Below are 16,126 nucleotides of genomic sequence, written 5' to 3'. Positions count from 1 at the left end.
TTGTACCTAATTCCTACTGTATCTAGTACCCTTTGTATCTAATTCCTACTGTATCTAGTACCCTTTGTATCTAATTCCTACTGTATCTAGTACCCTTTGTATCTAATTCCTACTTTGTATCTATTTACCCTTACCCTTTGTATCTAATTCCTACTGTATCTAGCACCCTTTGTATCTAATTCCTACTGTATCTAGTACCCTTTGTATCTAATTCCTACTGTATCTAGTACCCTTTGTATCTAATTCCTACTGTATCTAGCACCCTTTGTATCTAATTCCTACTGTATCTAGTACCCTTTGTATCTAATTCCCTACTGTATCTAGTACCCTTTGTATCTAATTCCTACTGTATCTAGTACCCTTTGTATCTAATTCCTACTGTATCTAGCACCCTTTGTATCTAATTCCTACTGTATCTAGTACCCTTTGTATCTAATTCCTACTGTATCTAGTACCCTTTGTATCTAATTCCTACTGTATCTAGTACCCTTTGTATCTAATTCCTACTGTATCTAGTACCCTTTGTATCTAATTCCTACTGTATCTAGCACCCTTTGTATCTAATTCCTACTGTATCTAGTACCCTTTGTATCTAATTCCTACTGTATCTAGCACCCTTTGTATCTAATTCCTACTGTATCTAGCACCCTTTGTACCTAATTCCTACTGTATCTAGCACCCTTTGTATCTAATTCCTACTGTATCTACCCTTTGTATCTAATTCCTACTGTATCTAGTACCCTTTGTATCTAATTCCTACTGTATCTAGTACCCTTTGTATCTAATTCCTACTGTATCTAGTACCCTTTGTATCTAATTCCTACTGTATCTAGTACCCTTTGTATCTAATTCCTACTGTATCTAGTACCCTTTGTATCTAATTCCTACTGTATCTAGTACCCTTTGTAACCTAATTCCTACTGTATCTAGCACCCTTTGTACCTAATTCCTACTGTATCTAGCACCCTTTGTACCTAATTCCTACTGTATCTAGTACCCTTTGTATCTAATTCCTACTGTATCTAGTACCCTTTGTATCTAATTCCTACTGTATCTAGTACCCTTTGTATCTAATTCCTACTGTATCTAGTACCCTTTGTATCTAATTCCTACTGTATCTAGTACCCTTTGTATCTAATTCCTACTGTATCTAGCACCCTTTGTATCTAATTCCTACTGTATCTAGTACCCTTTGTATCTAATTCCTACTGTATCTAGTACCCTTTGTACCTAATTCCTACTGTATCTAGTACCCTTTGTATCTAATTCCTACTGTATCTAGTACCCTTTGTATCTAATTCCTACTGTATCTAGTACCCTTTGTACCTAATTCCTACTGTATCTAGTACCCTTTGTATCTAATTCCTACTGTATCTAGTACCCTTTGTATCTAATTCCTACTATATCTAGTACCCTTTGTATCTAATTCCTACTGTATCTAGTACCCTTTGTATCTAATTCCTACTGTATCTAGTACCCTTTGTATCTAATTCCTACTGTATCTAGTACCCTTTGTATCTAATTCCTACTGTATCTAGTACCCTTTGTATCTAATTCCTACTGTATCTAGTACCCTTTGTATCTAATTCCTACTGTATCTAGTACCCTTTGTATCTAATTCCTACTGTATCTAGTACCCTTTGTATCTAATTCCTACTGTATCTAGTACCCTTTGTATCTAATTCCTACTGTATCTAGTACCCTTTGTATCTAATTCCTACTGTATCTAGTACCCTTTGTATCTAATTCCTACTGTATCTAGTACCCTTTGTATCTAATTCCTACTGTATCTAGTACCCTTTGTATCTAATTCCTACTATATCTAGTACCCTTTGTATCTAATTCCTACTGTATCTAGTACCCTTTGTATCTAATTCCTACTGTATCTAGACCCTTTGTATCTAATTCCTACTGTATCTAGTACCCTTTGTATCTAATTCCTACTGTATCTAGTACCCTTTGTATCTAATTCCTACTGTATCTAGTACCCTTTGTATCTAATTCCTACTGTATCTAGCACCCTTTGTATCTAATTCCTACTGTATCTAGTACCCTTTGTATCTAATTCCTACTGTATCTAGTACCCTTTGTATCTAATTCCTACTGTATCTAGTACCCTTTGTATCTAATTCCTACTGTATCTAGTACCCTTTGTATCTAATTCCTACTGTATCTAGTACCCTTTGTATCTAATTCCTACTGTATCTAGCACCCTTTGTACCTAATTCCTACTGTATCTAGTACCCTTTGTATCTAATTCCTACTGTATCTAGTACCCTTTGTACTAATTCCTACTGTATCTAGTACCCTTTGTATCTAATTCCTACTGTATCTAGTACCCTTTGTATCTAATTCCTACTGTATCTAGTACCCTTTGTATCTAATTCCTACTGTATCTAGTACCCTTTGTACCTACTAATCCCTACTGTATCTAGCACCCTTTGTATCTAATTCCTACTGTATCTAGTACCCTTTGTATCTAATTCCTACTGTATCTAGCACCCTTTGTATCTAATTCCTACTGTATCTAGCACCCTTTGTATCTAATTCCTACTGTATCTAGTACCCTTTGTATCTAATTCCTACTGTATCTAGTACCCTTTGTATCTAATTCCTACTGTATCTAGTACCCTTTGTATAATCCTACTGTATCTAGCACCCTTTGTACCTAATTCCTACTGTATCTAGTACCCTTTGTACCTAATTCCTACTGTATCTAGCACCCTTTGTATCTAATTCCTACTGTATCTAGCACCCTTTGTACCTAATTCCTACTGTATCTAGCACCCTTTGTACCTAATTCCTACTGTATCTAGCACCCTTTGTACCTAATTCCTACTGTATCTAGCACCCTTTGTACCTTAATTCCTACTGTATCTAGCACCCTTTGTACCTAATTCCTACTGTATCTAGCACCCTTTGTACCTAATTCCTACTGTATCTAGTACCCTTTGTACCTAATTCCTACTGTATCTAGTACCCTTTGTACCTAATTCCTACTGTATCTAGCACCCTTTGTACCTATAATTCCTACTGTATCTAGCACCCTTTGTACCATAATTCCTACTGTATCTAGTACCCTAATTCTACTGTACTAATTCCTACTGTATCTACCCTTTGTATCTAATTCCTACTGTATCTAGTACCCTTTGTATCTAATTCCTACTGTATCTAGCACCCTTTGTACCTAATTCCTACTGTATCTAGTACCCTTTGTATCTAATTCCTACTGTATCTAGTACCCTTTGTATCTAATTCCTACTGTATCTAGTACCCTTTGTATCTAATTCCTACTGTATCTAGTACCCTTTGTACCTAATTCCTACTGTATCTAGCACCCTTTGTATCTAATTCCTACTGTATCTAGCACCCTTTGTATCTAATTCCTACTGTATCTAGTACCCTTTGTATCTAATTCCTACTGTATCTAGTACCCTTTGTATCTAATTCCTACTGTATCTAGTACCCTTTGTATCTAATTCCTACTATATCTAGTACCCTTTGTATCTAATTCCTACTGTATCTAGCACCCTTTGTATCTAATTCCTACTGTATCTAGTACCCTTTGTATCTAATTCCTACTGTATCTAGTACCCTTTGTATCTAATTCCTACTGTATCTAGTACCCTTTGTATCTAATTCCTACTGTATCTAGTACCCTTTGTACCTAATTCCTACTGTATCTAGTACCCTTTGTATCTAATTCCTACTGTATCTAGTACCCTTTGTATCTAATTCCTACTGTATCTAGTACCCTTTGTACCTAATTCCTACTGTATCTAGTACCCTTTGTATCTAATTCCTACTGTATCTAGTACCCTTTGTACCTAATTCCTACTGTATCTAGCACCCTTTGTATCTAATTCCTACTGTATCTAGTACCCTTTGTATCTAATTCCTACTGTATCTAGTACCCTTTGTACCTAATTCCTACTGTATCTAGTACCCTTTGTACCTAATTCCTACTGTATCTAGTACCCTTTGTACCTAATTCCTACTGTATCTAGCACCCTTTGTACCTAATTCCTACTGTATCTAGTACCCTTTGTATCCTAATTCCTACTGTATCTAGTACCCTTTGTATCTAATTCCTACTGTATCTAGCACCCTTTGTATCTAATTCCTACTGTATCTAGTACCCTTTGTATCTAATTCCTACTGTATCTAGTACCCTTTGTACCTAATTCCTACTGTATCTAGTACCCTTTGTTATCTAATTCCTACTGTATCTAGTACCCTTTGTATCTAATTCCTACTGTATCTAGTACCCTTTGTACCTAATTCCTACTGTATCTAGTACCCTTGGTACCTAATTCCTACTGTATCTAGTACCCTTGGTACCTAATTCCTACTGTATCTAGTACCCTTTGTACCTAATTCCTACTGTATCTAGCACCCTTTGTACCTAATTCCTACTGTATCTAGTACCCTTTGTATCTAATTCCTACTGTATCTAGTACCCTTTGTACCTAATTCCTACTGTATCTAGCACCCTTTGTACCTATATTCCTACTGTATCTAGTACCCTTTGTACCTAATTCCTACTGTATCTAGTACCCTTTGTACCTAATTCCTACTGTATCTAGTACCCTTGGTACCTAATTCCTACTGTATCTAGCACCCTTTGTACCTAATTCCTACTGTATCTAGCACCCTTTGTATCTAATTCCTACTGTATCTAGTACCCTTTGTACCTAATTCCTACTGTATCTAGTACCCTTTGTATCTAATTCCTACTGTATCTAGTACCCTTTGTATCTAATTCCTACTGTATCTAGCACCCTTTGTATCTAATTCCTACTGTATCTAGTACCCTTTGTATCTAATTCCTACTGTATCTAGTACCCTTTGTATCTAATTCCTACTGTATCTAGCACCCTTGGTACCTAATTCCTACTGTATCTAGTACCCTTTGTATCTAATTCCTACTGTATCTAGTACCCTTTGTACCTACTAATTCCTACTGTATCTAGCACCCTTTGTACCTACTAATTCCTACTGTATCTAGCACCCTTTGTACCTAATTCCTACTGTATCTAGCACCCTTTGTACCTAATTCCTACTGTATCTAGCACCCTTTGTACCTAATTCCTACTGTATCTAGCACCCTTTGTACCTAATTCCTACTGTATCTAGTACCCTTTGTACCTAATTCCTACTGTATCTAGCACCCTTCTATCTGACACCAGCCCACAGATCTACCTTTGTATTTTTATCATGCCATCACCTATATACCACTCCATCAGTCAGTGTTATAATCTGTTGATATATTTGGCTAATTTTCTGTGATGCTCTCACCATTGTTGTTTCTTGACCATGGAGCAGTTTCCTGTGTGTCACAGGGCGAGAGTAAGTAATTGTGCCGCCAGCCGGACTCGAACCCACAACTCCGATTCTGTATTGTTGGTCTGGTGCTCTACTGACAGAGCTGCAGGGAAATTCCTTTTAGGCAACTGTATTACAGTTTACAATTAAGACCTAGTATAGGTGCATAGTTACACAGTATTAGTACAGTCTTTGATCATTCTGAAGTTCAATGGTACAAGAATACTTAAAAATTATATATTTGCTTTATCTGTGTATGATATTCAGTGATAATGTATCTGTTGTGTCCATCCATTTGGTCAGTTTGATGTATCTGTCCATCAGGTCAGCTTGGTGTACATGTGGTCAGTTTGATGTGTCTGTCCATCAGGTCGACTTGAGCTGTGTATTTACTGATATGATTACTTGTTTACTATCTAAACTAATTACTTCAATGATTGTTGATGTGATCAGTCCGCCTAGAGTTATACACACTAGATTGTACCCTGGTAAGATTTGGTAGCCAGTAGTGTGTAATGGACATGTTCGTAATGTTTGACAGGTGTTAAAGCCGGAGTCCATTGATAGCTAAACTGTTAAGTAGTTTGTGTCAACATATCAGGATAGAGTGGTTATATGTTAGTGTGTAGACTTGCTCAAGGCAGTATATCATGAGAGTTTTGTATTACTTTTTTGCTTCATCTACAACAACATCTTCTATGTCTCAATTGCTAAAGATTAAATCACTTCAAGGCGATGGAATCAAATGCCTGAAAGTCATTATGACTTTGACCTGGAGATGTGTGATATTTGTGTACATTATCTTGGCAACTAGATTAAGTTGTTCAATATATTATTATGAAACATGTGGAATGACCATTTTTGTTTATTCTACAATCTATTGTTAACTAATTAAGGTATTTTCAGTCATATTCCACAATGTCTACAGCTGTCAGAGTTCTTGACCAGGTTGATCATTTGCAGCTGACATTTGAGTGGCTCATATGGTGGCAGCTTCTGCCATGGTGATCATGTGTCCAAGATTCCTATTCCGATAGGTCAAAGGTTATTTCCAAAGGTTCCAATATCTATTTGAAGAAATTAAATGTACACATCAAAATAATGCTAAAGGTATTGATCCCAATAATTTACAAGGTGTACAGATACTTCACTAGAGGCTATAGTCATGTGCCAACACCTTTGTTATATACTCCACCCAGAACCTTTCCCCATCTTTTACGTTGGTGCCATGGAGTGGATGAGTTGGAATGATTTATTTTGACTGTTACTCCATCTTCCTTCCAAGGGTTATTACATAACATTTGACAAATAAAGTATTCCATACTTGAGCACATGCTCATGCATGTTTGATAGAAAATGTGTTTCAGATCTGCCAGTATACTGAAGCAGTGCAATGAAGAGCACCAGTACTTAACTACTGAAGGCTTAGATGAGATATTGTTCATCTTGTGGTTCGGTACCAACAGGTGTGAAATGTCTTGATTCATGAGTAGTGTACACCCTGGCGAAATTGGATGATGTACTCAATGAAAGGACAACTGTACACAGGGCAGCACCTCTACTATAGACCAGTGTCCCTAGTATGGAACGGCTTCCCTAAGGACTTAACAGTGTCCCTCAAAATGGACCAGCGTCCCTAGGACGGACTAGTGTCCCTAGTTCAGACAAGTGTCCCAAGGATGGACCATTGTGTCTAGCACAGACTAGTGTCTCTACTGCAGACCAGTGTCCCAAGGATGGACCAGTGTCCCTGGTATGGATCAGTGTCCCTAGGACTTAAAAGTGTCCCTAGTATACACCATTGTCCCTAGGAGGGACCAGTTTCCCAAGGATGGATCAGTGTTCCCAGTATGGACCAGTGTCCCTAGTGCAGACCACTGTACCTAATACAAACCTGTGTCTCTATGATGGACCAGTGTCCCAAGAATGGACCAGTGTCCCTAGAACAGACCAGTGTCCATAGGATGGACAAGTGTCCATAGAATGGACCAGTCATGTCTCTTAGGAATGGACCAGCATCCCTAGGATAGATCAGTGTCCCTAGGATGGATCAGTGTCCCTAGTGGATGGATCAGTGTCCCTAGTGGACGGACCAGTGTCCCTATTGGACAGACCAGTGTCCTTAGTGGATGGATCAGTGTCCCTAGTGGGACGGACCAGTGTCCCTATTGGACAGAACAGTGTCCCTAGCACAGTGGACGGACCAGTGTCCCCTAAGATAGACAGTGTCCTTAGAGCAGACCAGTGTCCCTAGCACAGACCAGCATCCAAAGGACAGACCAGTGTCCCTAGTACGAACTAGTTTCCCCAGATTGACCAATGTCCCTAAGACGGACCAGTGTCCGTAGGGTAGACCAATGCTCCTAGGATAAACCAATGTCCCTAAGATAGACCAGTGTCCGTATGGTAGACCAATCCCCCTAGGATAAACCAATGTCCCTAAGACGGACCAGTGTCCGTAGGGTAGACCAATGCTCCCTAGGATAGACCAATGTATCACTAAGACAGACCAGTGTCCCGAGGGTTGACCAATGCCCCTAGGATAAACCAATGTCCCTAAGACGGACCAGTGTCCGTAGGGTAGATCAATGCCCCTAGGATAAACCAATGTCTCTAAGACGGACCAGTGTCCCTAGGGTAGACCAATGCCCCTAGGATGGACCAGTGCGCCCTAATAATGACCAATGTCCAATGTAAAAGACTCCTTGATTTAATATACTGATTCTCTCTTGGTTTTCTGGGGACATAAATTCCATTTTGTGATATTCTAAGCTACATTATTTTCATAATAGATGAAATGTTAATAGTTTTTCAACAAAAAAAATCTTCTCATATGTAGCATTTGATCGGCATGCAGCTACTTAATAACTCAAGGGAGACAACTTATCCCAAAATTTGTTTCATCTGATATGTATTGGGGTTAATGTAAAACTGGAAAATCAATAATGTTTTATCTAATTTCAGAAATCCCTTATAACTAGAAAGTCAATGAGTTTTCTCTGGTTTCCCAAATCTTTTCAAGAGTTATAAATAGGCTCTGATCTAGTTTTCCTCTCCGAGTTTTGATCATGATACTAATTGGTAATTATCAACTTGGTTTTTTTGGAAACACTTATTTCTATCTTTGTCAGAGTCTGTTCTTTGATCATCAACCTTTGATGGTTGGCAGATGTTCTGATTTCTTACAGAAAGCTTGGCAGAGTCCAATGGTATAATGTAAGTCATTGACGGTCTTTGAGACCACTGTAGGCCTCACAGAGTCTGTAGTGCCAAAAGGGCACATGATATTAGGTTTGTGTATTCTGTAGGTTGTAATAAATAATATCTTTATCATATATGTAGTGATGGTTAATGTCACATGCTTTAAAAAGAGAAAAAGACGTTGTTTTCCCACTACGGAAAAGGGGCTATAGACAATACTTGATATTTGAATAGTTACAAATTTTTTTTAAAAATCATTCCTGTGAACACATCACAGAAGAGATTTTGGAACTGTTTTATAATCTAATATTAATTTGTGTGGATTATTTGTTCTAAATAATGGTTTTGACTCTCTTTCAAAATGAAAGTGAAGAACATATTTTGAAAAAAAAATAAAAATAAAAAAAACAGCCATGTGGAATCATTATGTTTTAATTAAGATAAATAAGACACTTGTAAAGATACAGACTTAGTTGGACATTACTTACAATGTTTGTTGTAGAAATAGTTTTGAGATGGCCCCTATGTACTTATGACCAGTGACACCATTTTGACACAATTTTAATATACAGCTGGTCGAAGACTCAGGTATATATTCCAGCTACTTTATCTGTGTATGATGGTATATAAGTGTTGGAGATATGTGAAACACTACCCCATGGGGAGCCAGCCAATCTCTTACAAACAAACTGTAAGGATTTCACCCCCATGTTGATCTTCTCTCCAGAAACTTGTTGGAAACAACAGAGATGATTTTTTGAACAGGGAACAGATACTATTCTCTGGCACATTGCGTACAAAAGTACTTAAGTAGTGAATCCAGTGATTGTTTTGACATCTTTGGCCACCTGCGACTTATTCTATTCTCTCCTGCCTAAATTATAGTTTACATGTACATGGAGTTATAAAACCTAAAGAAAAACAGGAATCTTACATGCCAGGCAAAACTTTCAGGAGAAGTAGATATACAATGTGGTATGGGAATTCTGTTGGATAAAAAAGAAGCAAATTATGTGAGAAAAAAACTGAGAAAACCACAAATCAAGGATAAGTGTTGACGTGTTATGGTAAGTCTGACATTTTCTGTGACTTCCTGTTGAATTCTAGATTTTGACATAAATTTTCAAAAAAATTGAAAGGAGAAAATTACTTGTTGACAGCATACATGTGTGTCAGCCTGTGTGACTCTCTATGTCCTTAATGGAAATGACATTTGTATGTTTTGGCAGAAGTAAGAGTGGTTGTGTTTGAAGGAGTAATCATTTTAATGTGAAATTTGTGTGATAGTTCAGTACAGAATTTCCCTAGAGACATTTTGTACCTGGTTGACCCTTGAGGGAGAGTTCCATAACTAATAGGATGCTTGTCCGATACCTTCCATTTTATGTGTAGGAATTAACACCTGTAGTACAGGTAAGTCATATGTAACAGGTATGATCTATTTATGTGTATACAGGTACGTCCAATTCTGTTATAAATTTCCTGACATGTTTATAGATTACGGTGTTAAGAATGTGATGATGACCCTGACAGTTATATTGATATGACCTTGTCTATAATCTGATTTTAGTCTGGTGGTAGGGTGTCTGTAAACAGTCTGACAGTTCTTATATAACCAAGGGCTAGCATTAAAGTGTCTGAAGCTTAACATGTAAATTTGTGAAAGGAACTTAAATTTGAAGGAAACTGTTGGTTTTGAATATATATGATCTTGAATAATGTGAGTGTAAAATAAAATTAATTGAAAGATGCGTTGATGGGAAGGGGAGATAATTGTGAACAGCTAGAAGTTTTAAGTGTTAGTAGGAATGTTGGTTTAGAGCTGTTACTAACATGACAAGAAAATCTATATTTCATAAGGAAGATAAATGTTTTAATTACAAATGATATAATTAAGACTGACCTTGTTCTTGTATTCCTTGGACAGATGAATTAAGACCAACGTAATGAAGTGATTTTCACCTGATGAGTCACTTTAGTCAGGAACAATGGTTATGTGTGTGTGCTGGGATACACTCTAGTCATTAGTCTGTAAATTATTAAATATCGGTCACCTGATGAGTCACTTTAGTCAGGAACAATGGTTATGTGTGTGTGCTGGGATACACTCTAGTCATTAGTCTGTAAATTATTGAATATCGGTTATCGGTGTTAATTAAGTTATATAGCGTAGGCTACAGAACTGGGGGTCACGTGTACTTTAAGGAGTTAATAGTTTATGTTAGTGACACAGCAGGAAATACTACCCTGGTGTTGATGTTACATGGTTGTATTAGGCTCATATCAAGGGGCCCATGGGTTGGGGAAGTGGGATGTGGACAAGATGGGAAAAGCATAGGGCATAGTGGATGAATTGATGGGTAGGGGTAGGATGACAGTGGGGTGGGGATTGGATGGAGTTGGGAGGGTTCAGGTGCCAGTTTGAAATGAAAACTTACAGGATTTATAGTGCATAATTCTTCATTGAAAATTGTTTTAGAGACAAAATGCTGTAAATACCATTTGTACCTTAAACCTGGCCATCCCTAAATGATGTTTAAAAACAAAAAATATATACCATTTGTTGTTTATTTTTAGTCATTTGTTTTCACGAGTAAAAGTTATATTGCAGGATATTGTGACAATAAAATTTTTATGGAATTGATAAAATATGAATTAGACAGTTAATTTGTTCTGTAGAATACAAACAAACAAGTACAAATATTTTTTATTATAGATAAACTTCAGTTCTGTTTTATTTATTTACAAAGCCTATACTAATGTTTATTTACAAAGCCTGTACCCAAACACCTGTGTGACAGGTGTATTCTAGGTAATCAATCACATGTCCAGCCTCTATACACCTAGATTTAGGTTTCAAGTTTTTTTTACGGTAGATGTCTCGTGTTTCTTCTTTCAATACTCAGGAAAAAGAAACTTTTAGTTATGTGATGTAAAGAAAGTTAGTTTTGAAAAATTAAAACCATCAGCTCTGAACCATTCTGTGTAAGCTTGTAGCCCTAATATTCCATCACAAGTTACCAGTTTCCAATAAATGTGGCAGTGAAAACTTGTTTATGCCTTTCCACATTATGCTGTATAACACAGGTTTATAATAAAGCTAGCATAATACAGATCATAATTTGTGGATATTTACCATAATCATGTTTAATGGTCCAGTACAAAATCCATTAAAACATAACTTGACCATGTACAGAGTTCATGTTTACAAATGTAAATGTCAGGATCTAAAACATTAAAAAAAGATTGTGTGTATATCTTTATAGGTAAACATTCGCTGTAGGGAGTTAATGTAACATCTCACAATAAGGATTCGGGTTTCATTCTAACCTGTGAAGCTGTACAAGGACATGTAGGACGAGTTTTGATGGTTTTGAGTTAGAGGTCGTTCAAGGACGTAAAATTTGGATATTCAGTGGACCATGTAGAAGAGTAACAGTGTTCTAATATCTGCATGTTCAAATACAGATAGATGTGATGTAAAGTGGGTATTAAGTCTGTTATCCCTGACAAAACTTGGGTGATTTTCTGAGGAGATAAAGTGTCCTACCATGTATGTAGGTTTGATCAGCGTGCGTCCTTATACTGGGAAATACGTGTATGAGTTTGGTAAGTAAATTTACATTTACTATTTCTATATTCCAAAGAATGTTTTTTTCCTTAGAGAAAAGTTGTCATTTTCTGAAATTACATTAAATGTGGAAGAGTTTAATGCCTCGATCTATCTGGTACAGCTATAGTGTACATGTATATTAATTTACCCATTGTGAAGGGATTGTTATAAATGAAAGCTGAAAACAAACAGGAAAGATAAATATAAAGAAAAAAACGTTTTATAGATGGGCATGAAGGAAGGAATTGAGAGTTGTGAAAAATATTTAGAATTTGTTACACATTGAAACAATTGCTTAGTATTGTGATAATTAAGAAGTCTGTACTTGTCAAATTATACAAAGAAATTATACCGAAGTATGTTTTGCCTTGTGGTCCCAACCATTTGCTCTGCAATAAATTATTCCAGACTAAATATACAGATTTGTGATAGAAGACCAGGTGTTAGACTTACACCCTGTAGCTAACACAGGTACTAAATATAACCCTATAAGGATCTGATACCAAGGTCATAGCTGATTACAAGGTCGTTATAACCTAAAGGGCATTATATGTCCACTAATCAGTGGGTGAGATTTGTATCTCTATACGGGTCCTGTGTGCCTGTTCTTTATCAGTCTGTGGTAATGTCCAGTTTTGATCAAGAGGACAAATTCTGTATGGTCACTTTTTGTATAACAGGAATACAGATAATGGGAATATTGTTAAAAGAATTTCCTTGGTGTAATTTGATGCGAGAAAGGATGGAAAAATATTACAAAGCATGACCAGATATGCATGTACTGTCTTAAAAAGATATGGACTGCATCACAGGAACCTGAATATCAAACCTTGCATGGTAGTGGACAATAGAAATAATTAAGATAAAGCTGACTATAGTGTCTAAAACAATATTAGTCAGCTTACTTGATAGGTTTAGTTATAAATAGCTTCTCATTTGTCATTTGACAGGCCATCATTTGGCTTGAGTTGACCATTCTCTAAAAACCAATATATAAAGTTGTAATAGTTAGGCCTTAGTTTATATGAAAGCTGCCTTATGAACCAACAGACAACCAGTCTATAAAAGTTCAATGTAACAGATAAAGATTTGAAATAAAATGCATGAAATTGACTCCAGCTTCTAATAACAAACCTTGACCACTAAGTCCTCCTATGCCAGTAAAGCCTCAATCAGTCCACAGCCCTAATCTGCTATAAACTCCAACATTTGATAACAGCAAACAAATTTTATATTCCTATATGGGTGACATTTTCTAGTGTGCAAGAGACTGGTCACCACTTTAATCTTTGTGTTTTGAGGAATATGTGTATTTTTCATTCACTGGATCCTAATAAAGATGGCCAGAACAGACCGCCCAATAACTTGACCATTGGTAAGACAAAAGTGATGGCTGTCCAGATAATGTAACTCATAAAGATAGTCAGCATTGTATGTGCATCAATTCTTGCTGCCTGGGTTATACTGACCAAACATAAAGATGACCACAGTCCAGGACAAACTGACCAGCATTAGCACAGCAGTGACCTGATGGTCAACTCTATTTGGTGCTAATCACTTGACCATATTATGAATGGAGCAATGCTGTGTGAATAGGGAGGTAGTGACAAGTCAGTGTAGTAGACATTCTAAATTTCACACTCCCACAAATTGTCATAAATTGGAACATAGTTTTAAAGCACAAATGAATGTATACAACTTATTTTAGACTAAATGTTCTAAGAACTGATGGTCATGTTCACTAAATGAGTTTCCCTGTCTTAACCTTTGCAGCAGAGTTCCATTTATGACTATCATTGTTTCATGATATACCAGAGAAGGGGTTCTTTTCACTATTTGTAGCTTACCTATCTCCACTGTAATGGTCTGCTTGGATTGTAACAAAATTTGACCAGAAACATCAGTATAGGGAATGGAAACAGAGTTTGAATAAATCTTGGCTCTGAACCCTCTGGGGCTGGAGGGGCTAGGCCAATAGGGATAAACACTAGTAAATCCTTTAAATCGGTATTACACATTGAGCGTTTTGCATTTATTTATAACTATCATTGTTGAAGGATGTTTACTGTATGTAGAAGAAATGGTCATTTCCACTTAGTGACCTGCTTTGATTGCATGGGCCTCTGGACATTGAAGGCCATTTATGACTATCATTGTTGAAGGATATTTACTGTAGGAGAAATGGTCATTTCCACTAAGTGACCTGCCAGTGTCTCATCAGCCACTGGACCAGAGCATCAACAGGCTGGCAATGTTTACATTAGAGTGAGGTCAGAATGCACAGCTTCCTTTGTTTCTTTTCATTCCAATAATTTGGATTTTTGATGAATTTCCTTGGCAGTTTGCTTGGATTTCGGGGATCAGGTAAGGCTTTGTCAGATGTAATACCAAATGTGAGTTCTACCATTACACCATGGAGGACATAGTGTACTTATATTTGTCTATTGGCTAATAAGATACAAATGTACTTATATTATATTTATCTATTATCTATTAAGATACATCACTTTATATGTTATATGCAGTATTGTATTCTGATGAGTGGTTATTGGGCTGCATTGTAACCTGCATTCTAAAACATCTTTGGAGTTCAAAGTATAATTTTTACTTAAGACTTAAAATAAGAATGATTAAGTGAGCTTGCATATCGAAATAAACTTCAATATCAACTTGTTTAAAACGAATGGAGAGCAAACCTTAGGAAGTTGTCATTATCAAATTGAAAAGAAGAATAATTAAATTTACATTGGACAAATAATTTCAGTTATATCAATTTATGAATTATATTAATTTTTGAAATAAAATTATTTTTAAAATAATAAATCAGTCCAAGCATATTTTAACAATTTTATGTGGAGTGGGAACAGACTAAGAAAATCTTGAGTAGAATGAAATCGGCTAGCTGTCTACTCTATGGATCTTTACTATTCATGCATGCAGTGGTCACACAGATAATTAAGTTCCATACATGCAGTGTGTGTAAATCTGTACAAATTAGCCTGTGGTGTCAGTCAGATTGGAGGGAGATATTGACTGTCAGGAGCTGATGGACATGGATTTAGTGTTTAAAGATTGGATAGGTCAATGGTTCAGGGTTTGTCAGGACAGATCAGTGGTTCAGGGTCGTTCAGGAAAGGCCAGTGGTTCAGGGTCTGTTAAGACAGTTCAATGGTTCAGGGTCTGTTAGGACAGATCAGTGGTTCAGGGTCTGTTAAGACAGATCAATGGTTCAGGGTTTGTCAGGACAGGCCAGTGGTTCAGGGTCTGTCAGGACAGATCTGTGGTTCAGGGTTTGTAAGGATAGATCAATGGTTCAGGGTTTGTCAGGACAGATCAGTGGTTCAGGGTCTGTCAGGACAGGCCAGTGGTTCAGGGTCTGTCAGGACAGGCCAGTGGTTCAGGGTCTGTCAGGACAGATCTGTGGTTCAGGGTCTGTCAGGATAGATCAATGGTTCAGGATTTGTCAGGACAGCTCAGTGGTTCAGGGTCTGTCAGGACAGGCCAGTGGTTCAGGGTCTGTCAGGACAGGCCTGTGGTTCAGGGTCTGTTAATACAGATCAATGGTTCAGAGTCTGTCTGGACAGATCAATGGTTTAGGCTCTGTTAAAACAGGCCAGTGGTTCAGGGTCTGTCAGGACAGGCCAGTGGTTCAGGGTCTGTTAAGACAGGCCAGTGGTTCAGGGTCTGTTAAGACAGGCCAGTGGTTCAGGGTCTGTCAGGACATATCATTGGTTCAGGGTCTGTCAGGACAGATCAGTGATTCAGGGTCTGTCAGGACATATCATTGGTTCAGGGTCTGTCAGGACATATCATTGGTTCAGGGTCTGTGGTCCAGGGTCTGTCAGGACAGATCTGTGGTTCAGGGTCAGTGGTTCAGAGTCTGTCAGGACAGATCTGTGGTTCAGGGTCAGTGGTTTAGAGTCTGTCAGGACAGATCTGTAGTTCAGGGTCAGTGGTTCAGAGTCTGTCAGGACAGATCTGTAGTTC

The 16,126-nt window shown here is 37.4% G+C and overlaps 1 protein-coding gene across 11 annotated transcripts in view; it reads left to right on the top strand.

Annotated features, from left to right (window-relative positions):
- LOC138314620 (SRC kinase signaling inhibitor 1-like) overlaps positions 1–16,126 on the top strand; it is a 166,842-nt gene that overhangs the window by 60,296 nt on the left and 90,420 nt on the right. Inside the window, exon 1 of one of the 11 annotated variants that reach the window (XM_069255048.1) lies at positions 9,446–9,593. The exons of 8 other annotated variants lie outside the window; for them this stretch is intronic. Coding sequence is in view for 1 of the 3 variants with exons in the window: in XM_069255045.1 (XP_069111146.1) it covers positions 12,078–12,135 (58 nt within the window). In the remaining 2 variants the exon portion in view is untranslated. Of the gene's footprint in view, positions 1–9,445; positions 9,594–9,808; positions 9,940–11,926; positions 12,136–16,126 lie in introns of those variants that run through there. 2 more of the 11 variants (XM_069255047.1, XM_069255045.1) reach the window with 2 other exon arrangements.

This window comes from Argopecten irradians, chromosome 2 (genome assembly GCF_041381155.1).
Source record: "Argopecten irradians isolate NY chromosome 2, Ai_NY, whole genome shotgun sequence".
Lineage (NCBI taxonomy): Eukaryota > Metazoa > Mollusca > Bivalvia > Pectinida > Pectinidae > Argopecten > Argopecten irradians.
Note: the sequence above shows the minus strand (reverse complement) of the source record. Positions and strands in the feature narration are given on the sequence as shown.